Here is a 26,058-nt window from a genome sequence, read left to right on the forward strand (position 1 = left end):
ATTTATTCCAGGCACTTTAAAGCCCCGTACACACTATCAGATTGTCTGCTGAGTTTTTCCTTCAGATTTACCAAAATCATATAATATGAGGTCAAACCTTAGGAGTTTCAATGTGTATGCAATCAGGCAGGCCCTTCTACTACATGGTTTTGGTAAATCTGAAGGAAAAACTCAGCAGACAATCTGATAGTGTGTACGGGGCTTTACTCCACCGTGCCCCAGTGCCAGCTGTCTCACTACCAGTGGCTCTTGGGCCGGAGTTGTATGGGAGGCCTTCCTCTACACATCAGGCTCACAACCAGGTAGGTGACACCTGTGTTTATACTTATGATGATGTGTGTTGTGTCTTCTGAGCTAATAGACGTAAAATCCGTCCTGAAAGGTCATGCCTCTGAGCCACCTAGGCTGTCTAAACGATTAGTTAATTAGCTCATGTTAATTAGGTTTCTGGTTACAGTTTGTATTGTCATTCTGGTATATATATTTGTGCGAGATCTCAAATAAAACAGTTCATGATCAAGCGTGCAGCCAAACGAGTCCTGCCTTGTTCCTGGTTGTAATATGCGGCTAATATCTAATATCTATATTCAGACTGGAGGAATTTGTATATGTTAAAAGCACTCAAGCGGCATGTGGGACGTTTCGTTACACCACGCAAAGGCATACTTTATATTAAAATCAATGACAATTGTGAGGTTGCAAGGGGGACCCATCAAAATTTTGCTATGGGGCCCCATGATCTTGTCAGGGTAATGGCAGCCATACCATGTGTCAAATTGATTAGACCATTAGTGATAGTAGGGAGTGTTGAGTGTAACAAGCAATATATTTAATGAGCATGGAAGAGTAAACCTGTGGGAGCAAAAGCAGAAATAAATATCCAGTGTCCAGAAAAACCTTGGCAGATGAGTAATTGTTCCATTATTTATCAATGTTTCCTGAATTAAAGGCAAGAGTGATACTCTAGAACCTAAAGCAGTAAAACAGTATACAAAAAATCTGTTGCAGTAAGAGCAGGTTGCTGGTTTGTTCCTCCATGATTTTAGCAACTACCTGCACCCTGGTAGCCTTCAATCATGGACAATGGACCTGCCTTCAGATTGCTTCCTATGCAATAAAAAGTCCAGAGAAAGGGCATCGGTATGTACAGGAAAAAAAGACACTATACAGTACTATAAGGCATGAGATGGATATCAATTATAGTATCACGAGGGGATTGTAATCGTATTAGTAAACTTACAGCAAGACAACAGTGCGTGACTGAGCCCTGATGCATGAGATGCCAGCATTTAGGGGCAGGCAGAAGGCACAGGTGCACTGTCCAGCCCCGATGTTGGCAGCCTGTTAAACTATATGGCAAGACTGAGGTGGAAAAATTAGGCTTTGGGGGTGTTTTTCTGCTAAGGGGACAGGACAACTTCACCGGATCTAAGGAACGATGGGCGAGGTTATGTACCACTGAATCTTGGGTGAAAACCTCCTTTTCTCAGCAAGGGCATTGAAAATGGGTCGTGGATGGGTATTCCATGATGACAATGACCCAAAACACACGGCCAAGGCAACAAAGGAGTGGCTCAAGAAGAAACAAATTAAGGTCCTGGAGTGGCCTAGCCAGTCTCCAGATCTTAATCCCATAGAAAATATGTGAAGGGAGCTGAAGGTTCGAGTGACCAAATGTCAGCCTTGAAACCTTAATAACTTGGAGAGGACCTGCAAAGAGGAGTGCGACAAAATAAGATGTGTGCAAACCTGGTGGCAAACTACACGAAACGTCTGACCTCTGTGAGGGTTTTTCCACCAAGTACTAAGCCATGATTTGCGAAAAAGTCAAATACTTATTTCACTCATTAAAATGCAAATCAATTATAACTTTTTTGAAATGTATTTTTATGGATATTTTTGTTGTTATTCTGTCTCACACTGTTAAAATAAACCTACCATTAAAATTATAGGCTGATCGTTTCTCTGTCAGCTGGCAAATGTACAAAATCAGCAGGGGATCATGTACTTTTTCCCTCACTGTAGGGGAGGCTCCCAGGAGGTGTGTTTTCAAAAGATTTGCCAGTGTCCAATCACCTAAAGGTATGAGCCTATAACCAAAGTCTATGAATATTCAGATTGTGTTCTGTACTATATGATTAAGATAACAAAATTGAGTTTTTCTGTATGGCTTCACCTATTTGATTGCATCATCGGATAAGCCTCTATATCACAAAATAAACAGTAGCTTTATACAGTATATGCATATTATGCTGTAATTTCTTTTATATGATGGGAAAATGACAGCAGCCTTTCCCAGCAAGCTCTAATAATTGCCTTGCCGTCACCTAGACCAATCAGTCCCACAGGGATTGCTGCTTTACAGCATGTGGTTTCACATCCAGCTTGTAGGTCCCCGGCTGCTGCCTAGGCCTTTGGCTTGAGCCCAGATGCTGACACAAGTCCAGCACTGACACTTCATTAGGAGTGCAGCTCTTCATACTGGGAATACAGAGCCGATCAGCTGTAAAACACATCATTTCTTTAAGTGCCGCTTTAACACCGCATCCCAACAGACTAATGTATTGTCCTATTAGCTTCTTATTTGTGTGATGCATTGCTCCCACTGCTATCTATGTAAATTCCTACTTTTATCAGCCCGTGGTGGCAGTGCCGCTGTTTTAAATCAATTGGAACATTTGCACTAAATAACTCTCAGCCATTTGATTCCCCGGAGCAGTTTTGCATAAACGCAATGTTTACGAGTTTAATGCTGAGAATGGAAACAAAAGATCTCTGCTGTGATTAAACCGTGTGTGATATGTATACGGAGCAGTAGAAGGTTTAAAATGAAATAATAAGCGTACGAATAGGCTGAAACAAACATAAACCTTCCATGGATGAATGTACGACATTGCTCGAGAATTGTGATACAAATTGAGGCTCAATTTATTGAGGCTGCTGCCCCCTTCTGGAGATAACAGCCAACTGTCTGTAATTTGGCAAAGGCTCAGTGATTTAAACATCAATTATCTAATCCTAATTATTGTTTTATATGAAATATAATAATTTTGTCTCTGTGCGGTAATAGATAACCATTATGAGGCGAAGTATGATCAACCATAAATCATGGACATGTATTAATGGTATACAAACGTTTGTATGATGTCTATTCTTCTAAGAGGAGTCATTTAAAAAATACTCAGCAAAGCATTATTGGCATCTATATCGGGCACATAACATAATCCTAGTGCCATTTGTGACAACTACCATTAAGAAACATAGCAAGAAAAACTGAAAAGGAAAGAAAAAAGGGAATATAGCTGCTATATAATTACAATAATAATAATAATAATAATAAAATATCGGAGTTTGAGTGTGATTGTATTCCCTTTTTTTTCTTTTTTCTTTGTTGTTGTTTTTGATAAATTTTTAAGGGAGCACTCCACTAATGGTAGTGGTTTAGCTTATAGGGTTGTGGCAAATGCCATTTCTATATATATTTATTTTTTTAACCATTGAGCAATGATTAATAAAAATAAATAAATACATAAATAAAAAAGTTTATGTTTTGAACAAATTGGCTACATGTTAAAAATCCAAATGACCCTCTCCTAATAATGGAAAGTCTGAAAAACATGTGAACCAGTAACAAAAAAACAAAAGAAAAAGCTTTCCCACAATGCAGTATCAGCTCAACCATTTCTTTCTGGTGTTCTTTTAGGCCGCATTCAAACTTTTGTGTGAGCATTATGCGTGGTACAACAACACATGGGGGTTGATTTACTAAAAGCAAAAAGACTGCACTTTGCAAAGTGCTGTCACACTCTGCAACTGCAGTTGCTCCAGAGCTTAGTAAATGAGGTAATGCTTCACTTTGCAAAGAATATCCAATCGCATGCAAGGAAAAGAAAAAAAAAATGCATTTTTGCTTGCACATGATTGGATGATGGAAGTCAGCAGAACTTTTGCTTGTTTACTAAGCTCTGGAGAAACTGATCTTTTAGTGTGCAGCTGCCCTTTCTAAACTGCATAGTCTATTTGCCTTTAGTAAATCAACCCCATGGTGTATACGTGCTTTGCTGCATTTCTATCAATTTTCAATGGCAGCCCAATGCGCATTTACAAACCAAAATAGCATACCTGTCCCTTAACACAATGAACACGTGAAAGTGAAATGGATGGCCGCACACTCTGCTGGAATTTAGTAACTTTATTAATCCATATCACAAATATCATTTCCATATCATAAAAGCACGCAGCACATACTTTAGAGCAGGGATATAGATAGGAGGAATGTTAACACATTTCACGCCCAATGGCATGAGTTTTTTTAAACCAATGTTCGCAATGTTTGGTTTCAAAAAAGTTTATTTGATGGTAAAATTTTTTTTTGCTTATTTTAAATTGTTTCAATTTTTCTTTGAATATACTTTTTATTATTTATCCTCTTATCATCTGTATTCCTTTTTTTCCCCTTTTTTTACTTTTTCCTCTTTTAATGGATATATATATATCTATATACAGATATATATTGATACATCGATATATATATAGATATATAGGTCTATATATCTCTAGAGAAAAGCAGTCTCGCTTCTGCCGCCGTTTAACATAAGCATACTGTTTGACCGACATATTGCTTTAAATACTGTTACCTTTATGTCTGTGACTAAGTATATTGTCATTGATTATTTGTTAATCAAACTACAGATATCCTCGTGATGACGCATTTTTAGTCCGCAAAACTAGTTGAGTTGTTATCCGTGATCAACTATCCCAATGTGATCTTCCCCGCTTGGGGAGTATTATCTTGGTGATACACATGTTTTTAACCTGTAACTGATTTTTTTGTCACGTGTTATGTATTAATAAACTTTTGTATTATTTTACACATCTTCTCATATATATGAACTTACCTTTACTGTATTGTACAGTGATAGTCCATTTGCCCTTTCTTTTTGGGGAGACCTAGGGACTAGGTTCCTGACTTTTCTATATCTATATATCTATACTGTATATAGATATATAGATATATATCTATATACAGTATATAAATATATGTATTTGATACTTTTTTGTTCTATTCATTGTTTCATTTTTTTTTGTTCCATTTCTTTCTTACTCTGGTTTAGTATGCATTTTTGTTTCAGCGTCATTTTGTATCAAGTATTCTATGGTGGATTGTGACACTGGTTGTAAGCTCTGCTTTTATCATTGTGTTTTTCTCACAAGGAGTTAACAGGTGATTAGTGGTTCCTACACCTATGGTCATTTAGGACTATATAGGAGGAAGATAGTCATGTCTATTTTATGTTATAAATAAGCACCATTGGGCATGAAAAGCATTAACATTCCTCCTATTTGTATTCCTGTTCTATGTGCTGTGTGCTTTTATGCCTATTTGTGATATGGATTAACAGTTACTAATTCAACTAACAGCTAAAGTTACTATGTTCCAGCGGAGTGTGTGGCCATCCAATTCACTTTCCGCTGTTCCTGGATAGTGATGGACGAACTTCCGACGGGACGTTTCGCGAACGCGAAACGCGAACGGACACAAACGTTCGCGAAAACGACCGTTCGCCGCGGGCTCCATTGACTTCAATGGGAGGCGAATTTCGCAAACCTTTAGGTCGAATTTGCGGCCACGGGGTAATTATTAGGGGGTAGCACGTAGTCCCACCACCTGGACAATAGCATAATACATGTATGAGGTGAATTTGGGATCGATAACTACAAGCATTTTTTTTTTATTTGGGAAATTGTTCTGACAATTCAGGACTATGGAGCTAATGAAGGCAATGGAGGAGAGGGAAGGTCAGGGACCAGGGTAGGCAAACAAGAGGGTGCAGGAGATACAGAGCACTGACAGCAGCACCGTAATACAGAGCACTGACATCAGCACCGTGACATACAGCGCTGACAGCAGCTCCGTGACATACAGCGCTGACAGCAGCTCCGTGACATACAGCGCTGACAGCAGCTCCGTGACATACAGCGCTGACAGCAGCTCCGTGACATACAGCGCTGACAGCAGCTCCGTGACATACAGCGCTGACAGCAGCACCGTGACATACAGCGCTGACAGCAGCTCCGTGACATACAGCGCTGACAGCAGCTCCGTGACATACAGCGCTGACAGCAGCTCCGTGACATACAGCACTGACAGCAGCTCCGTGACATACAGCGCTGACAGCAGCTCCGTGACATACAGCGCTGACAGCAGCACCGTGACATACAGCGCTGACAGCAGCTCCGTGACATACAGCGCTGACAGCAGCTCCGTGACATACAGCGCTGACAGCAGCTCCGTGACATACAGCGCTGACAGCAGCTCCGTGACATACAGCGCTGACAGCAGCTCCGTGACATACAGCGCTGACAGCAGCTCCGTGACATACAGCGCTGACAGCAGCACCGTGACATACAGCGCTGACAGCAGCTCCGTGACATACAGCGCTGACAGCAGCTCCGTGACATACAGCGCTGACAGCAGCTCCGTGACATACAGCGCTGACAGCAGCTCCGTGACATACAGCGCTGACAGCAGCTCCGTGACATACAGCGCTGACAGCAGCTCCGTGACATACAGCGCTGACAGCAGCTCCGTGACATACAGCGCTGACAGCAGCACCGTAAGCAGCCCCAGGAGGAAGTCAGCACAGCACAGGGATGGTGTGATCCCCTCATAATAAGAACCCCCAGGAGGAAGTCAGCACAGCACAGGGATGGTGGGAGCCCCTCATAATAAGAACACCCAGGAGGAAGTCAGCACAGCACAGGGATGGTGGGAACCCCTCATAATAAGCAGCCCCAGTAGAAATATGACACCGCTCAACCTCTTCAAAGAGGAGGGTAGGGGCATATAGTACGGTGTGCTTTTTTGGGTCAGGGAAGTGAGCCAAATGAATTAAGAAGGTCTGTGTGCTTGATTCCAAAAATTGTTTATAGACATATACATGGTCTACTGATCACATGTGTTGAATTCCTCCGAGATCCATGCCTCATTCATTTTTAGAAATGTGAGGTAGTTAACACTGTCGTGAGCTAGGCGAGTACGCTTATCGGTCACAATCCCCCCTGCTGCGCTGAACGTCCTTTCGGACAGGACACTGGATGAGGGGCAAGCCAACAGTTCGATTGCAAATTGGGCAAGCTCTGGCCAGAGGTCAAGCCTGCCCACCCAGTAGTCTAGGGGTTCATCACTCCTCAGAGCGTCCACATCGGCCGTTAACCCAATGTAGTCGGACACCTGACGGTCTAGGCGTTCCCTGATGCTGGATCCGGATGACACCTGTCGATGGGTCGGCTGAAAGAATGACCTCATATCCGAAGTCACCAACACATCTTCAAACCGGCCTCTTCTTGCAGGCGCTGTTGGATTGGTACCCGCAAATCCTTCTCTGGGAGTGGGAATTGCTCCTCTGCCAGCGCACGCAAAAGCAGAATGCAGCATTTCTCGAAGCAAGGCCTGGAAGTGCTGCATTCTGACAGCCCTCTGCGACGGCGGTAACATTTCCGCCATTTTGTGTTTGTACCGGGGATCTAAGTACGTTGCCACCCAGTACTGGTCCTTGACCCTCATGCTTTTTATACGGGGGTCCCTATTAAAACACTGGAGCATGAAGGCCCCCATTTGCACTCAAGCGGAAGGTATGTGGTGGTGGTGGTGTTGTTGGTGGTAGTGTCTTTGGGGGTGCACATAGCAGAGAGTGAAGAAGAGGGTGCAGATCGAGAGGATGAGGAGGGTGCAGAAGAATAAGGCTGAGTGAGCCACTCAACCAAGTCTGGTGCGTCCTTTAAAGTAATTGAACGCACCTTCTGCAACTTCCCACTTTGGCTCAAGGCTGTTGCTCCTGCCCTACCCCTACCACCCCTGCGGAAGGGCCTGCCTCTTCCTCTGCCTGTCATTTTTTAAATCACCCTGTGACAAAACTCTTAGTCCCTATACCGCTGAAGGACTGCTGCAGTATAGGGCAGCGGTCAGCAGTAGTGCACGTCAACCCTATGTATTGTGGACCGATAGCGGTCCTTACAGAACAGCAGACTGTACTGCACTCAGGCCTATGTACCGTAGCACCCTATACCAAGTTACCAGTCCTTATAAGAACTTTTGTGGACCAAGCAGGTTGTGTATTAGTGTTTAGCAGACTGTGCGTCAGTCCCTATACCGCTGAAGGACTGCTGCAGTATAGGGCAGCGGTCAGCAGTAGTGCACGGCAACCCTATGTATTGTGGACCGATAGCAGTCCTTACAGAACAGCAGACTGTACTGCACTCAGGCCTATGTACCGTAGCACCCTATACCAAGTTACCAGTCCTTATAAAAACTTTTGTGGACCAAGCAGGTTGTGTGTTAGTGTTTAGCAGACTGTGCGTCAGTCCCTATACCGCTGAAGGACTGCTGCAGTATAGGGCAGCGGTCAGCAGTAGTGCACGTCAACCCTATGTATTGTGGACCGATAGCGGTCCTTACAGAACAGCAGACTGTAACGCACTCAGGCCTATGTACCGTAGCACCCTATACCAAGTTACCAGTCCTTATAAGAACTTTTGTGGACCAAGCAGGTTGTGTGTTAGTGTTTAGCAGACTGTGCGTCAGTCCCTATACCGCTGAAGGACTGCTGCAGTATAGGGCAGCGGTCAGCAGTAGTGCACGTCAACCCTATGTATTGTGGACCGATAGCGGTCCTTACAGAACAGCAGACTGTAACGCACTCAGGCCTATGTACCGTAGCACCCTATACCAAGTTACCAGTCCTTATAAGAACTTTTGTGGACCAAGCAGGTTGTGTATTAGTGTTTAGCAGACTGTGCGTCAGTCCCTATACCGCTGAAGGACTGCTGCAGTATAGGGCAGCGGTCAGCAGTAGTGCACGGCAACCCTATGTATTGTGGACCGATAGCGGTCCTTACAGAACAGCAGACTGTACCGCACCCAAGCCTATGTACCGTAGCACCCTAGACAGACCAAGTTACCAGTCCTGATAAAGAGCTTTGTGGAACAAGTGAGTTGTGAATGATTAGCAGACTGCAGCAGAAGGGCAGCAGTCAAGTATAATATTCTTTCTATATTTGGAAGAAAGAATATTATACGTGTACAAGCCTATTACCGTACCACTGATACCAGTCCTGAAAAGAACCTTTGTGGAACTAATAGTAACAGCAAGTCTTTAAAATTATCCTCACTGCCTGACACACTGCTTCCTGCCTGTCCCTATACAAATTGGCAAAAAAGAGTAGGCTGGAACGATTAGCTGGAATAGCTCTTTTGTGGACCTGATAGTAACAGCTAATGATGATGATGATGATGATGATGAAGAAAGACTAATCTGGCTGAGCTGTCCCTAAAATAGCAGCATACAGCGCTCTGTCCCTTTATCTAAACTGACAAAAGAAACTCAGGCTGCTGACCTAACACCTATACCAGTCCTGAAAAGAACTTTTGTGTACCAAATAGCTAGCGTTTTCTCTGTCCCTACTCCACACAGGATCCTTTCCCTACAGTGACAGAAGAAAGAATGTAAAATGGCCACCGGATCGGGTGTATTTATAGGTTAGGGGGAATGTCCAAGTGTCCATGAGCTGTCATGTCTCAATTGGTTGTCCTGTAACACATGATAAACGTGTCACGAAAGGTTAAAGTTCTTGTATACATTAAACACGTAAGTCCGCCGGGGCGAACGACGGAAAAAGGCGTTCGAACCCGCGGACGGCGAAAGTCGGAAATTCGCCGCGAAACGACCGCCGGGCGAAACGTTCGTCCATCACTATTCCTGGAGACGAGCACCTTTGCAGTGGACATTGCATGTGGATAATATAGCGCTTAGCTTGAGCGGTGCCTCTCCCAGTTTATCATTAAAGAGCACATGCAATTCTTTGCATTGTGTTGGAAAAATTGGTTTAGCTGGGGCAACAGGCAATCCGGAGCACTGTTATCCTAATAACACACAGACTGCAGTGCCCACGACCAACAGAACTAACACCACCAATGGTGAGGCTCAAATCCCTATGGTTTATGGTCGTATACACAACAAGTGATTATTGATATCCAACCCACTGGAGGTTCCAAGACTTCGTATTCACACACTACGCTCCTCGCTTATCTCCACAATCTGGAGGATAAAAGAGGCAGGTATATTTTTTGGCACATGGACTTGTATTAAGGGCCTAATGAAAATGCATGGGCACACATAGTGAGACAAAAAAATACACAGCCACAAAAACATCTGTCTTAATAAGAATGGGTCTAAAAGCTGGTTGTCTGTCAACATGATGTGCCTGGGGCTGCTATAGAGATGTACCGCTGGGTCTCAGTTGTTACTGTAACCGCTGAATTAAAGAACCTAGGCTGGACCAGTTCAAACTGAGAAAATCATTGGGAAAATATGCAAGAAGAGGTCATCTTCAGTAAAAAAAAAAAAAAAAAACACACTTTAAAACAGATATAGATGCAGTATGCAAAAAACTTTCCTTGTAAAAGTCAAAGTGTGCGGCCCTCTTAGAATTCCTATATTATACTAATGATAAACTATTATATTAAAGAACAAATGGGTTTTGGAGGGGTGAAGTTTGGGTTACATCACATTTCCGAAAAAATGAAAAATATTGACGCAACATGTTTTTTGGTGTTCAATAATTAAAACCTTTCTGGGAAGTTGATATCTACCTTGGATTGTTTGTTACTGTTAATTTGGGGTGCCTCTGCCACTTTCTTACATTATGAAAGGAGCGCCTTCTAGAGGAAAGATGCAGCTTGTCCATCAGCTGATGAGGATGAACAGGCCATTGGCAGCTCGCTATACCACCTATAAAGGTAACACTCCTAATGGGTTTTTCCAGAGGTTGTAGGGACAAGGATGAATAAAGGATTTATAGCAACAGTGCAGTTGTCCGTTAAATGGCAAATTATACCTTTCTATCAAAGTTCTTTAAATAATAAGTTATTGATGACTACAGACCTGACGTTGTATTTACATACATTTACATGTAGATTAATACTGCAATTTTGGCATTAACAGTCCTCTTAAACCGTCCCATATATACTCTGTAGCCATTTTGTTTCCCTGTTTACAGAATGACAATGATATATTAAATATATACTTATCTATTACAATTTGCAGTTTAATGCAATGAAACTATGACCTTATTTCACGGTTAAATAGGCTACAGAGTAAATATATTACATAGGTTTATTCATAAGTATATTTTATGAAGAGCGAACCATCCATCATGGTGCAGCACACTGGTTAATCCAGGGATGTGTTACATACAATTCCAGCGTTATCCAGCCTTTGTTGCAATCAACAGTGTCACCTAGTGTTCAAAGCTAGAACTACAAGTTCACAAAATGACAAAAGCAGAATAATTGTGCACAGGAACCGATTCAGATGTGAGTAATGTTCTATTTAAACGAAATATCTATGCAATGTATCTTTTTCATTAGTTAGAAATCCAACTGATCTTGATCTATCCTTCAGCTGCAGTAGCTGAACTTTTTCTTGGCCTGCTTAACTAATTTCAGTAGCAGTTTATATATTATAATAGAATATCTCATTCATTTTAAGATGAATTCTGGGGAAAGTTTATATCTTCTCCTGCAGTGGGGCTGTACCCACACTGCAAGGGTTAAATAATCATTTACATCTAGGGGACCAGGAAAAGCTGTTTTATTCATCTGATCCCCTGCTCCTGCAGGCTGCAAGGCTGGTCTCCGCAGCCACTTCTCTCTTACAACACACCTGCCTAATACTACAAAGGAATACAAATATAGATCTAATGGGACCTAAATATATCTTACATACAACTAGAATACGATAGGTACCTGAATCATATTAGGTAAAAACATGTGAATCACTGTGATCCATATAGAAGGGTATAGAAGAGGGAAGATTTCATTAGTGTTTTTCTGCTTCTTTATTGTCCAACCAACTGTTGTGGTGGATTCTGGACCAAGCTGTACTTTTTAACTGCACTGCAGAGAGGTCAACAGCCTGTTTGTACTTCCTGGCAGGGGTTCCTGGATCACAAGACTGGCTGAACACATAGAAAGATATAAAGAGTTTCCTGGAATTCACCTTTAATTTTCTTAGCCTAACCTGGGGAAATGCAATCTGGAATCTGGTTTAAGGTTGACATTCCTACCAGAAAATAAGGGATGGGCTTGGGGTTTAATGAGCCTTTCGTTTTTAATTTAAAGAAAAACAAACTTACATTAAACATAAGCTTGCTTTTGTATCGTTCTGCGTATACCTTTCAATATTTGCTAGTTGTGCGTTGAGGGAAAATGAGAAATGGAACTTTTATGAAAATATGGGATCTCCCTGCTATGGGAAACACAATATAATTTTTCTTGGCGCCATGAGAGAGACGTTGGTAATTTTTACCAGGAGACTTGAAGTGCGAATAACTTTTGGGCATTGGGTATCTGTTTGAGAAAGATGTATATACTGTATTTCACAAAAGTGAGTACACCCCTCACATTTTTGTAAATATTTTATTATATCGTTTCATGTGACAACACTGAAGAAATTACACTTTGCTACAATGTAAAGCAGTGAGTGTACAGCTTGTGTAACAGTGTAACTTTCCTGTCCCCTAAACCGCTAAACCGCTGGTAACAAAAGTGAGTTCCCCGCCTAAGTGAGAATGTCCAAATTGGGCCCAAAGTGTTCACCAGAGCTTCACAGGTTGCCACTGGAGTCCTCTTCCACTCTCCATGGTGACATCACGGAGTTGGTGGATGTTACAGACCTTGCGCTCCTCCACCTTCCGTTTGAGGATGCCCCACAGATGCTCAATAGGGTTTAGGTCTGGAGACATGCTTGGCTAGTCCATCACCTTTGCCCTCGGCTTCTTTAGCAAGGCAGTGGTCGTCTTTGAGGTGTGTTTGTAGTCATTATCATGTTGGATTACTGCCCTGTGGCCCAGTCTCTGAAGCGAGGAGGTCCTGCTCTGCTTCAGTATATCACAGTACATGTTGCCATTCATGGTTCCCTCAATTAACTGTAGCTCCCTGGTGCAGAGAGCACTCATGCAGCCCCAGACCATGACACTCCCGCCACCATGCTTTACTGTAGTTAAGACACAATATTCCTCACCTTACTTTGTACTCCTCACCTGGTTCCCACCACACACGCTTGACACCACCTAAACCAAAAGTTTATCGTGGTCTCATCAGACCACAGGTCATGGTTCCAGTAATCTATGTCCTTAGTCTGCCTCTCTTGAGCAAACTGTTTGTGGGCGAGTTAAGTGGTCGTAGACATAGACCCCGTAAATGCGAATCTGATCAGATTTCTGCACATTCCATGATCGTGTGTCCCACTGCTCCCCACCTTTTTTCCCTCCCTTCACCCCCCACCCCTCTCCCGCTACCTCCCACATACTTAATGCTCTCCCGCTCTTCTCCTTTCCACCTGCCCCCCCCCCCCTGCTTTCCTCTTTTTTTTTCTTCTTCTCGCTCTACCCCCCCCCCCCCCCCCAATCTTGGGGGTTGTATTCGAGTAGTTGCTCATTTAAAAAGACCTTGGGAGGTGTGCCCACGAGACAGTGATAATTCCGCTGAATTCCACAAAGATGGTATTAACGGTTATTGATATTAATATTAATGTTAGCAGAGACTTGCCGTTGTATCACCTGTTTTGCCTTCTACTCTGTTAGACATGTGGAACGTATGTATCTTGTTGGTCTATGTGGACCCATCTCCTGTTATAAATAAACAATTAAAAAAAAAAAACTGTTTGTGGGCTTTCTTGTGCATCATCTTAAAAAGAAGCTTTCCTTCTGGGACAACAGCAATGGAGACCAACCTGATGCAGTGTGCGGAGTAAGGTCTGACTGACAGGCTGGCCCCCACCCCTTCAACCTCTGCAGCAATGCTGGCAGCACTCATACGTCTATTTCCCAAAGACAACCTCTGGATATGACGCTGAGCACGTACACTCAACTTCTTTGGTCGACCATGGCAAGGCCTGTTCTGAGTGGAACCTGTCCTGTTAAACCACTGTATGGTCTTGGCCACTATGCTGCAGCTCAGTTTCAGCGTCTTGGCAATATTCTTATAGCCTAGGCCATCTTTATGTAGAGCAACAATTCTTTTTTCAGATCCTCAGAGAGTTTTTAGCAAACTTCTTATTGCTTAGGCCAGTGATGGGGAACCTTGGCACCCCAGATGTTTTGGAACTACATTTCCCATGATGCTCAACTACACTGCAGAGTACATGAGCATCATGGGAAATGTAGTTCCAAAAAATCTGGAGTGCCAAGGTTCACCATCACTGGCCTAGGCAATCTTTATGTAAAGCAACAATTCTTTTTTTCAGATCCTCAGAGAGTTCTTTGCCATGAGGTGTCATGTTGAACTTCCAGTGACCAGTTTGAGAGAGTGAGAGCGATAACACCAAATTTACCCCACCTGCTCCCTGTTCACACCTGAGACTTTGTAACACTAAGGAGTCACATGACACCAGGGAGGGAAAATGCCTATTTGGTCCCAATTTGGACATTTTCACTCAGGGGTGTACTCACTTTTTTTGATAGCGGTTTAGACATTAATGGTGGTGTGTTGAGTTATTTTGAGGGGACATCAAATTTACACTGCTATAAAAGCAGTACACTCACTACTTTACATTGTAGCAAAGTGTAATTTCTTCACTGTTGTCACATGAAAAGATATATAAAAAGAATTTACACAAACGTAAGGGGTGTACTCACTTTTGTGAGATACTGTACATACCTATATTCAGCTTTCTCCAATACGCTCAGGTAATCTCCCCTGTGCCAGCATACGGTGGCTGCAGGGGAAATGAGAAAGCACTCCGACATTGGCACCTGGAGCAGTGACATCAGTGTTCTGGCTGACATGGGGAGGTTGAGGGGCTTAGTAAATAGATAGAAAAGAATATCATATTTATTATTTTGCATTGTTTTCTCATTTCTGTCAGGGCTGGGCCCAGCCCTTCCTTCTCAAAGCTGGCCGCTCAGCTGTCGGCTAATTGCCAACTCCTATCTCTCCACAGTGACTCACCTGTTGATGATATCCTGCTTGTCAGTCCTGCCTACTTAAGCCGTCCAGCCCAGATGATCTCTGCCTTCACCTTGGTCATATCTCTAGAGACGCTCTCCTGTGTTCCTGTTAAAGACTTACTTGGCTGACATTTCTTCTGGCTCCAGATCCTGCTTGCTGTTGTACCACGCTCATCTCTGACTCCCTGACGTTTTGGCTTGTCTGACTATCCGTTCCAGTTCCTGAACTCTGGCTATGTTTTGACTATGTTTACTCAGTTTATCTTTTTATTATTATTATTATTATTATTATTATTAAACAAGTGTGATTTAACTGTACTTCTGTCTCAGTCTCATTCATGGTTTCTGACAATTTCTTCATTTACTTCCTGGTTTCCAGACCTAGGCAAATGGTGTCATACATCCCAGACGTCTTCAGGAGGGAAGGAGGCATTATCTCAGCCAAACACCCTCCAGCCTTCATGCCTGAGCCAAGGGCAGATGGATTACATTAAGTCAATGCTACATGAATCATCTGCCCTTGCTCAGAATGGCCACAGCAAGAAATGCAGGGGGGCATTTTTCAAGTTGATTTCTCAGCAAAATAAAGCATTCAGACATGAATGGATGGGTGAGATTGCTTTGAATAGTAAAAATTAATTAAATAGGGTTTTTACCTTGTGGTGCTTAGATGCAGTGTAGTTCCGCTTTATGCTGGAATTGCACTTTAAAGCAAATCTTAAGCACACATTCACACTTGAGCGGAGCGTCTTTGGTCATTTTACAGGCTTTGTTCTAGCATTTGTACAGGCATTTTTGCACATTTTTTTTGTGGGTTTCTGAGGCTTGAGCCTTTTTTTAAAAAATTATTTTATATTGTTAGCCAATGGAAAGGTTGTTACTTTTTTTTGTGACTGCTGGGTGTGGGGGTGGGTGGCACGCATGCCCCCCCTGCCCCCTATGGACGGGCCACCACGGTTCCTAGCACAATGGTGCAGTCACACACATACATAAGAGTCAACGGACATAGAACTTAGTTATCTTATCACTATGTGTTTGGATGGTGGGGAGAGTCAGAGCACCATGCTACCCATAGAAAATGAAATAAGAACAAGGTGACTAGTGGATAGAACCTTCATTCTTGTGTCAGTGGGAAATACAGCACAGAATAACTGCTTTCCTAATAGCATTATGCCCATCAGCACTACTGCCAACCTGCTATACAGGGTCATGGTGACTCCATGGTGTGACCCATTTCTGAGATGTATAGCAAAAGTTACTAGCTGCTCATAATCCACAGAGAGAAATTATTAATAATCACCTTAAGCCATCATTAACCTCCATACTGAAGAAAGTTCATTTGATAACCTATAGATAACCAAAAGCAAAATCCTATTTTTGAAGGGCATATTAAGAATACATTGCATCATATAGCCCTGAAAATCACACTATAGTTCTGTGTGCAAACAGAATTTAAAAATCCCTTGTAATTCTCGTTGGAGTTATTCAAACAAGAACAGCAGAAGTACACAGTCCATGCTGAATATTTTTAGAAAGTGGAAGATAAGGTACCTCAGTGCCATCTGGTGGATGAATCTAAGAAATGCACCTGCAATCTTCCTTGTACAATATAGCGATATTCAACCCCTAATTTAAAGATTATGCCCATGGTGTGCCGCAGGCAAGTCAATATAAACATGCAATGCTCCTAATTTTGACTCCAGTTTAGGATTTTTTTAACCCAACACATAAAAAAATATATATTTAGCATATATAAAGAACTATTCTGATTAGATCCTACAGGCTTCTGCCAGTGGCCCAGTCTCTCCCAGGCTAAAAATACTGAGATAAAGTTCTTAGTTCTACTGCAAAAGGACATAGGTTTGTAGCATTACTGGTAATATGATCATCCCAGGTCCCCAAGTTATTGTTTGTAAGCAGTGATTCTCAACCAGGGTTCCTCCCGGGGTTGCTAGGGGTTCCTTCAGCATTGGGCCATTTCTGCCTCTCAGATAAGTTCCCACCGACACCATTGATCTTTTTTAACTATCTGTGAGGACATAACTCTTCCTAATGACCAGAAGTGTAAGGGCCATTCTCCCCACTGACCATCACACTAATGTATCATGAGTTGTAGATTTCTAATTTTTAGCAGGGGTTCCCTGAGACCGCAGAACTATTTCAAGGGTTCCTCTGTGTTGAAAAGGTTGAGAAAGAATGTTTGTAAGGCTTGGAGACAATTTGAACATAATATAAAACTTCTCTCAGCCTCCCAATTATCTGTGTACCTCGCTCTGAAGAATCATGACAGCATGGTTAAAATGATGATGCTCCAAAGTGGCAGATGTTCCATAGAGCTGAGACAAAGCTGAGCCGCTCCTGGACAGAGAAGAGAAGAAGAGAAGGACATGTCAGTATGATGGGACCTGTCAATGTAACATTTAATATGTCCTTACCCTGCTGTGTTCATAAACATTGATGAGCAGTATCACTGGCATAATGACGCAGTGCTCAGTGCCCTAGCAGAGTCAAACATACTCTTGAGGCTGGGTTCACACCGCTGCGGCAGCGAGAACCGGATGTGATTCGCACCGCACTGCAGATCACATCCGATCTCTGTGCGATGCGAGTTCAGCCATACAGATAGTATGGCTGAATTCGCATCGCACCCGCCGCAAACTCGCACGGGACCCTTTTTTTGGTCCGCAGCAGAATCGGATCGCATGGGTGTTCACACCATGCGATCCGATTCCTGTCCAAGTTTGCAGATCGCACTGCGATATGCAAACTGATCTGGGGGTGCCATTAACATTTCACTGACACTCCCAGCAGTCCGCATAGGGCAGTGTGAACTGCCGGCGGGAGGCATGCGATGCGGGAACCCGCCGCGGATTCGCTGCGTTCCCGCATCGCTTCAGTGTGAACCCAGCCTGAAACACAATTTTATTCTGGCTGTTACTGAATATTAAGAGGAAAAAAATGTTAAAGAAGGGGACTAAAACATACACAAGCTAATAGACACCTTGCAGTTCATGATTGTTTCACTACTAAAATGTATATTTTTTTGTCCCTGTAGAACCTCTTCATGCCAGACCAAGGTTCTGCACTGGTCTTTGAATTCTAGCCAAGTCAATAATTAGCCCCCAACCCCCAGTCATTCAATGGTCAAATGGTATAGGCTTTTGTGGCCGCTCAAGCTGACCAATGACATGCTGTGCCCAGCCACTTCCAACCTCCAGTCCCCCCACCACTCAACTCAAGTTCCACTTTCAGTTGAACTTTCAACTTGCATTACGAAAACCTTTACGGACTAATGTTACAGTGTGATACAAGCATAAAGAGTCCCAGTATACACTGTTGGTTTTTCTATAATTTGGCTCCATTATTCCATGGAAGTACCTGTGTTCATTTTAAGGCCTGGTTCACACCAAAACGCAGTGTGGAAGAGGCAAGTTTCAGGCCCATTTCCTGCACCGCATTTAAATGCAGTGCCCTTGCGATCTGCATGCAGGTGCCAATGTAATGTTAACAGCAATCCAAATGCAGGTCACAAACGTACTAGGTTTGTGGGCATCAAATTGCATGGCCCTGCAGTACCATGCGGTTTGGTGCAGCATAATTTTATAATTTGCTCATGCACTGCTTTTTCTGCGGTCCGGTGCGATTGGCAGCCCATTTAAATGAATAGGCTGGAAAATTGCATTACACAGGAACGTGGCATGCAGTCCTGTGAAATTCCGGTGTGAACTGGCTCTCTCTTACTCACTTAAACATAAGTTAGCCATCCAGATCAGTGAATAATATAAAATGTAAACTCGGGCTGAATGGTGAAAAAATTGTGAAAAATAAAACTAAAGCAGCTGCCACACGCAAAATGCTACTCACTAGAAATATAAAATTATGAAAATGTGGCGCTCGCAAATCTTAAAGCGGTAGTAAATCCGCAATTTTTTTTTTACCACCTGCAAAGCAAAAGGCATAATGAGCTAGTATGCACCGCATACTAGCTCATTATGAAATACTTACCTTAGAACGAGGCCCCGACATCTGGCCCGATCCACGCAGAGGGAGCTGATATGCTCCCTCTGGGTTTCTTCCGGGTATCGCGGCTCCGGCACTGTAAGTGGCTGGAGCCGCGATATCGTCACTATCGTCACTATCGTCACTATCGTCGCGATATCGTCACTCCCGCGCATGCGCGCGGGAGATTTCATCCCGGCCGGGCCGGCCACTTCCGGACTTTCAGCTGAGAATCCCCTTGTGCGCATGCGCCGCTGCAGTCAGCGGCGCATACCGAGGGGAATATCTCCTAAACCGTACAGGTTTAGGAGATATTTTTTTTACCTACAGGTAAGCCTTATTATAGGCTTTCCTGTAGGTAAAAGTTAAAAAAAAATTGTATACAACCACTTTAACCACTTGAGATCCGCGCTATAGTCAATTGACGGCTACAGCGCGGATCTCCTTTTCCGGGACTACGTCTATTGACGTCGTCCCGTACACGAGCGGCCCGGCGCGCTCTGTGATCGGCGAGTCTACGAGACTTGCCTGATCACCGATCCGTGCAAGGGGTCGACCCCTTATCACGTGATCAGCTGTCAGCCAATGACAGCTGATCATGTGATATAACGGAGCCGGTAATCGGCTATTATTCCTCCTCGTGCTGTCAGCGCGAGGAGAAAAAAAAAAAGCCGATCACCGGCGGCCGTGATCGGGACATCAGTCCCGATCATGGCCAGCACTGCTAGTGCCCACCTGCAACCCTGTCAGTGCCCACCTGCCCCCTGCCAGTGCAACAATAAAAAAGTAAGTGCCCCCCGTCAGTGCCACCCAGCAGTGCCCATAGTGCCACCCAGCAGTGCCCACAATGCCACCCAGCAGTGCCCACAGTGCCATCCAGCAGTGCCACCCAGCAGTGCCCACAGTGCCACCCAGCAGTGCCCACAATCTGCCTTAACAAAGGTGCTGCACCCGTGCCACATATCCGTGCCCATCAGTGTCATCTACCAGTGCCCAGCAGTGCCGCCCATCAGTGCCCAGCAGTGCCACCTATCAGAGCCACCTATCAGTGCCACCTATCAGTGCCCATCAGTCCCATCTATCAGTGGTACCTATCAGTGCCCATCCGTGCCACCCATCCGTGCCACCCATCTGTGCCACCCATCCGTGCCATCTTATGTGCCCATCTTTGCCCATCAGTGCCGCCTTATCTGTGCCCATCGGTGCTGCCTTATCTGTGCCTATTTGTGCCGCCTTAACTATGCCTATCAGTGCCCACCAGTACAGCCTATCAGTGCCCACCAATGCAGCCCATCAGTGCCCACCAATGCAGCCCATCAGTGCCCACCAGTGCAGCCTATCAGTGCCGCCTCATCAGCGCACTTCAATGAAGGAGAAAAATGACCCGTTTGCAAAATTTTATAACAAACTTTTAAACATGATTTTTTTTTTTGTTTGTTTAGCAAAAAATAAAACTCCGAGCTGTAATTAAATACCACCAAAAGAAAGCTCTATTTGTGGGAAAAAAATGATAAAAATTTAATTTGGGTACAGTGTTGTATGCCCGCGCAATTGTCATTCAAAGTGCATCAGCGCTGAAAGCTGAAAATTGCTCTGGGACTGAGGGGGGTTTAAGTGCCCAGTAAGCAAGTGGTTAATAAACATGTGTACCCAAGTGTGGATGAGTGCAGATGTGAACATACAAAGCAAAAAACATGTAAATAAAGTCCAAATAAATGTGTTGAATGTTCTGATCCTCAATGGGAAAAAAATCTTTTGAAGTGCAATGGACCACTATCGCTCCAGGACTTTTCAGGTGCAGAAACGCCACCCCCACATGTGTCCCCACTCACCAAATGGTGAGGACCCCCAGCTTTGCAGTCTGGGGGTCACTTCAGGCTTATGTGATGGTATCCAGAGATGCTCAGGAGTGGTGTTGTGCACATCAGATCAAAGGATTTCTTGTTGGAATTTCTCAGCAGAATCACCAGGCACCAAAAAAGGATAAAAAAAAATGTAACTGATAATGAAAAGTACCGTTTGAAAAGGGATTTATTCCATATACAAATGGATACTTACAAACTAGTTCATAAAAACAAGCATGTAAAGGAATTAGAGATGGATCCGGACGCTGCTCACGGCGTGTGTTCCAGAAACCAGGAAGTGCGTTCCAAGGAGCAGGAAATTACGTCAGTGCCACCGGAAATACGGAAATACGTCAACATGTTTCGCCAATCTACAGGGCGTTTGATGATGCCCTGTAGATTGGCGAAACATGTTGACGTATTTCATTTGGTGAGTGGGGACACATGTGGGGGTGGCGTGTCTGCACCTGAAAAGTCCTGGAGCGTCTGTGGTCCATTGCACTTCAACCGTTTTTTTCCCATTGAGGATCAGAACATTCAGCACATTTATTTGGACTTTATTTACGTGTTTTTTGCTTTGTATATTCACATCTGCACTGATCCACACTTGGGTACACGTGTTTATTAACATTTGCAAGCACCAAATTTTCATAATTTTAGACATTCAGATCAGGCACAATGTATCCTCATGAGCCCTAAAACCCTAATATGCAACTGCTTGCCTCAATATTGGTCATTACAAAAATTGAGCCATAGTAACCGGCTGGAAGAAGGAGGAAAGGGCACAGCACAACTTTGGAAACTGAATTTGCTAGTTGCGTATCTTTCCAGATACATATGTATACAGCCTCCTGTAGATGCTTACAATGCATGGCTGTCTGCAGTTTAGGGATATAAAGTCAACAAAAAAGATGACATGTGCATAACACATTTCCCAGTATATAGGCAACCATGTATATAAGCAATCATGAAAGAAAAGATTTTGAAATCTGCATATGAAGTAAAATAATCACATTATGGAACATAAATAATGTAGAATTAATTAAAAGAGAAATATGGGGTTAGGGGAAAAAATATATACTCTCCTAGGTGAATACAGCATCAATCCGAAGCTGTATCCTGTATCTGTCCCCTGCCAGCTCTGCACTGAGAACTGAGTGATCAAACACCACTGAGCGCTCTGTTCTCCCCTCTGCTCTGAGCAGACTGTCAGTCATTGGCTCTTTGCTTTGCCCTCCAGCGTTCACTGGAATGCTGGGCTGTGTGTGTGTGTGTGTGTGTGTGGGGGGGGGGGGGGGCAGAGCGGCTTTCTCAGTCTCCCAGCGGCTCACTGAGAGGCTGAGCCACATGCCGGTCAAGGCATCTGGGTGGATCCCATTTGTAAGGTCAGGATCAATCCAGCACCTGGACCAGCTGGGTGATGTCAGCAGTCAGCGGACTTTAGCCCGCTGTTGGCTGAAAACAGGTCACAGGAGCGCAGAACTAACCACACTCCTGTGATCCATAGAAGAAGTAGGGCCAAAATAGCTTTAAAGTATGTTCTACCTTATGCAGTCAAATTGGGATAACACTTACTTTATGTTTGCTATACATCCTCATTCACATAGTATAGCTTGAACATTTTTATTTTACATTTTTGCTTAACTTTTTACTTGCCTAAAAATCCTACTTTGCTTTCCCCTTCTATGTAATATTAAGGAATGGGCTGTGGAGTTATGTTTTCCATTATTAACCCTGTCTGGACTGTGCTGTCAGATCTCATTGTCACTTGTAAACTAGATGTGCATACTACCCTGACAAAAGGTTACATGTCTCAAGGCTTGGGTGGTAAATTGTATGTTAATGTACTTTTTTTTTTTTTTTAACTGTACTTACATCTGCCCCCTTATTGTACATTCCAAGCTATTTCGAACAATTCAAGTTGCCTATAGAGTTATATATATAAACCTGCTTGAAAGAAACAACTAGAAGGAAAATAAATATTTTTTAGGTATGCTATGTGAATTGGAATACATAATAAATATAGTGAGGATTTCTCACATTTGACTGCAAAAGTCAAACTAAAATGTAAGCATCATCGACAATTATTAAAAAAAATGGTAGTTTCTCTTAAGAACAATATTCTGTTTTACTATTAAGACCAGAGTTCTTCCCTAAGCCTGAATGCCTAGACATGAAATACTAGCTTGTATTGACTGCCTCCACCATGTAATAATGTTTGAAATTGCCCCTCTATACACAATGCTGGCTGCTAAAAAGGTTAATTGTGCTGGGATTGGTAAAAGTGTTCTGCAGAAGTGCACAATGGCAGGAAAACCCATTTATCATGTTCTTTTCCACTCTGCATCTAATTCGGCTGGTGTGTGGCTGTGCAGTGCTGGCATTCTGAGCGCGGGGCTCTACAGCACTGCAGAGGTTAGGAGCGAGCCTGGCTCCAGTGTTCGAGTGGTTAGAAAATGGCAGGGAAGAAACGGAGGAATGTAATTATGAAATGGAGAATTGTTGTGAGGGGGTGGAGAATAGGATTGGACTGTCACAAAAGATTTATGGGCCTTGCGATTTCACTTCTGGATCTCAGCCTATGGTGACAAGATGGGTTTTCATTCCCCAGAAATGAGTGTAAGAGGTTACGCTAGGAAATGAATAGACTGAGCCTCCCTGGAGTGTTTCCTGCAAAGCTGCACAATCCTGATATTTGATCAGCTGGGCAGCTGTACGATGGCAAGGCGGCAGGAAGATGACACCCGTGGCAAAATCATCACGCTTCAGGTTCACCTAAAATTGTCTGAGAAATGTTTACTCCAAAGTGGATGGATTTCTAAGATTTTCAAAGGGGAAACCTTCATCTTTGTAGGCTACCCATTGCTGAGCTCTCCTAAAATTGCTAGTTGTCTGATTATCATGGTGACCCTCTTGGTTCAATAGTCTTAGTCACTAACTTATACAGGCATACCCCACTTTTAAGTACACAAAGGAGTTTATTTACTAAAGCTGGAAAGTGCAAAATCAGGCTCACTTCTGCATAGAAACCAATGAGCTTCTAACCTCAGCTTGTTCAATTAAGCTTTGGTAATAAAACCTGGAAGCTCATTGGTTTCTTTGCAGAAGTGAGCCTGATTTTGCACTTTCCAGATTTAGTAAATAAACCCCATTGTGTACTTAAAAGTGGGGTATGCCTGTAACCAGATACCATTTTGTTATTTTGGATAGGGAACGGACTAGTTAAAACCCACGTCAGCTTTTTTTTTTCCTGCATATGTATCCCACTGGGGGAATGATCTTTTGTTTCCCATTATGCAGACTTAGTAGAAGGACGACCCTTCCTTAGACATTGATGACCAGATAAAGTGTCTCCATTGGAAAATATCGCCTCTATTCCTTTTCTGTTTAAAATGTTAGAATTTCCCATCGTTTTTAGCCTTGGGAATAATATTCACTAGGTTAAATAGAGAGCGTTAATCTCCCCAACTTTTCAAGTTGAGAAAGGACACTTTTTATTATAAAAGTCTGTAGTTAAGGACACGGCCTGCCATGCCTCCAGTAACCCAAAATATTAAGAGTTAATACACAAACAATTATTGGTTAAATCTACAAGTAATTTTTTTCTACCACTAATTTTCCTTTAAATACGGTTTTCAAAATAATAAATGCAATAATATAGAGGTTGGATGAAAGATGATGTGTACAGTAATGTGGGAACAGACGTCCTTGTAAGGTTTAAAAACTTTTCTGGATAGTTACGCAGCTGAATGTATAGGCTGACGTAATATCTGGAAGATCTGCATTGGTCCATTAATGGATGGGTCCAGGTCGACGAACTCTGGTCCTCTCATTCAATTCTCTCCTTCTTCTGATCCTACGCAACAGAATTAGGAGGAGTACTTTCTGAATTGTTTTCAGGGCTGGATCCATAGCGCCTGCGGCAAGCAACAGCAGACAGCTCCCCGCTAAAGACAGTGCTCTCTCTGATCCCCCAATATGACTCCTAGGGTTAATAATTTACTATTTCACATGAATTGTGGGAGTTTGGGAGTGTTCTTGGTGCAAGTTTACAAAAACGCCCAAAATGCTGACACTGAAAATTGCAAAAAAACATGCATAAACACGTTTAAAAAACGCTGTTAAAAGTGCCTTTTTAAAGCAGCATTTTCCTGCCAGTAATTCAATGTCAAGAAAAACTTTTTTGAACGTCCTGTGTGCATGGAGCCTAATGCCATGTACATACGATTGGAATTTCGGCCAGCAAAAGACCGATGAGAGCTTTTCATCAGAAAATGCAACCGTGTGTATGCTCCATTGGAATTTAGCTGGCCGAATTCCCGCCAGCAAACATTAGAGAGAATGTTCTATATTTTCCCAACGGAAAAACTTTCTATTGGAAAATCTGTGTGTATGCAATTCCAACACGCAAAAACTCACGCATGCTCAGGTTCAACTACGAGACGGAAGCTATTGGCTACTGGGTATTGGACTTCGGTTTTCTAGTCCCGTCGTACGCGTTGTATGTCACCCCGTTCTTGAGGGTCAGAATTTGGTGTGACCGTGTGTATGCAAGACAGCTTGAGCGAAATCCCGTCGGAATTCAGGGTACAGGAAAGCAGGAACAGGAAAAATTTACGCGTTTCGCATCGTAATCAGTTACCGTTACTCATACTATGAGTAAGCACTGATTACGGTGTGAAACACAACAGTTTTTTCCTGTACCCTGTTATTCTTTTGCTGTGGATTTTTTTATTTTGTTTTGATGTGACCCACGTTGTTTCAATTAAAGATGGGATTTCAAGTCTTTTTCCAGTGTGCGGCTATCCAGAGTTTTGTCCTGCTTGTTTGCTCATGGTGTGTTTAATGGTCAGCACCTGGGGCTCATCAATAGGAGACAGAGCTTCAGTCCTCGAGGATTACTTTAGAGCGATGGTTCATCCATTCTATTTCTAGGTCCGTCAGATTTTTAAAATGAAAAACAATCGGATTAGCCCACACATGATCAGATTGTCCAACGGACTGATTCCGTCGGACCTAGTCTGCCGCAAAGTCCGGTCGTGTGTACGCGGCATTAGAGTGCCTCCACTCTGGATGAAGGAGAAATGTCATTCTGGGGGTAGTGGAGTTTTAGGTGTACTAGCATATTTATATGCACTAACACATTGACGTTGATTTACTAAAACTGGGGTGTGCAAAATCTGGTGCAACTCTGCATGGTAGCCAA

General features: G+C 43.2%; 1 protein-coding gene across 1 annotated transcript in view; it reads right to left on the reverse strand.

Moving 5' to 3' along the window:
• PDE11A (phosphodiesterase 11A) overlaps positions 1 to 26,058 on the reverse strand; it is an 899,055-nt gene that overhangs the window by 152,659 nt on the left and 720,338 nt on the right. The window contains exon 14 of the mRNA XM_077448090.1: positions 17,277 to 17,367. Coding sequence (XP_077304216.1) covers positions 17,277 to 17,367 — 91 coding nt within the window. The remainder of the gene's footprint in view (positions 1 to 17,276; positions 17,368 to 26,058) is intronic.

The sequence above is a fragment of the Lithobates pipiens genome, unplaced genomic scaffold, assembly GCF_037356315.1.
Source record: "Lithobates pipiens isolate NorthernLeopardFrog02 unplaced genomic scaffold, aLitPip1_a1.2 Scaffold_22, whole genome shotgun sequence".
Taxonomy (NCBI): domain Eukaryota; kingdom Metazoa; phylum Chordata; class Amphibia; order Anura; family Ranidae; genus Lithobates; species Lithobates pipiens.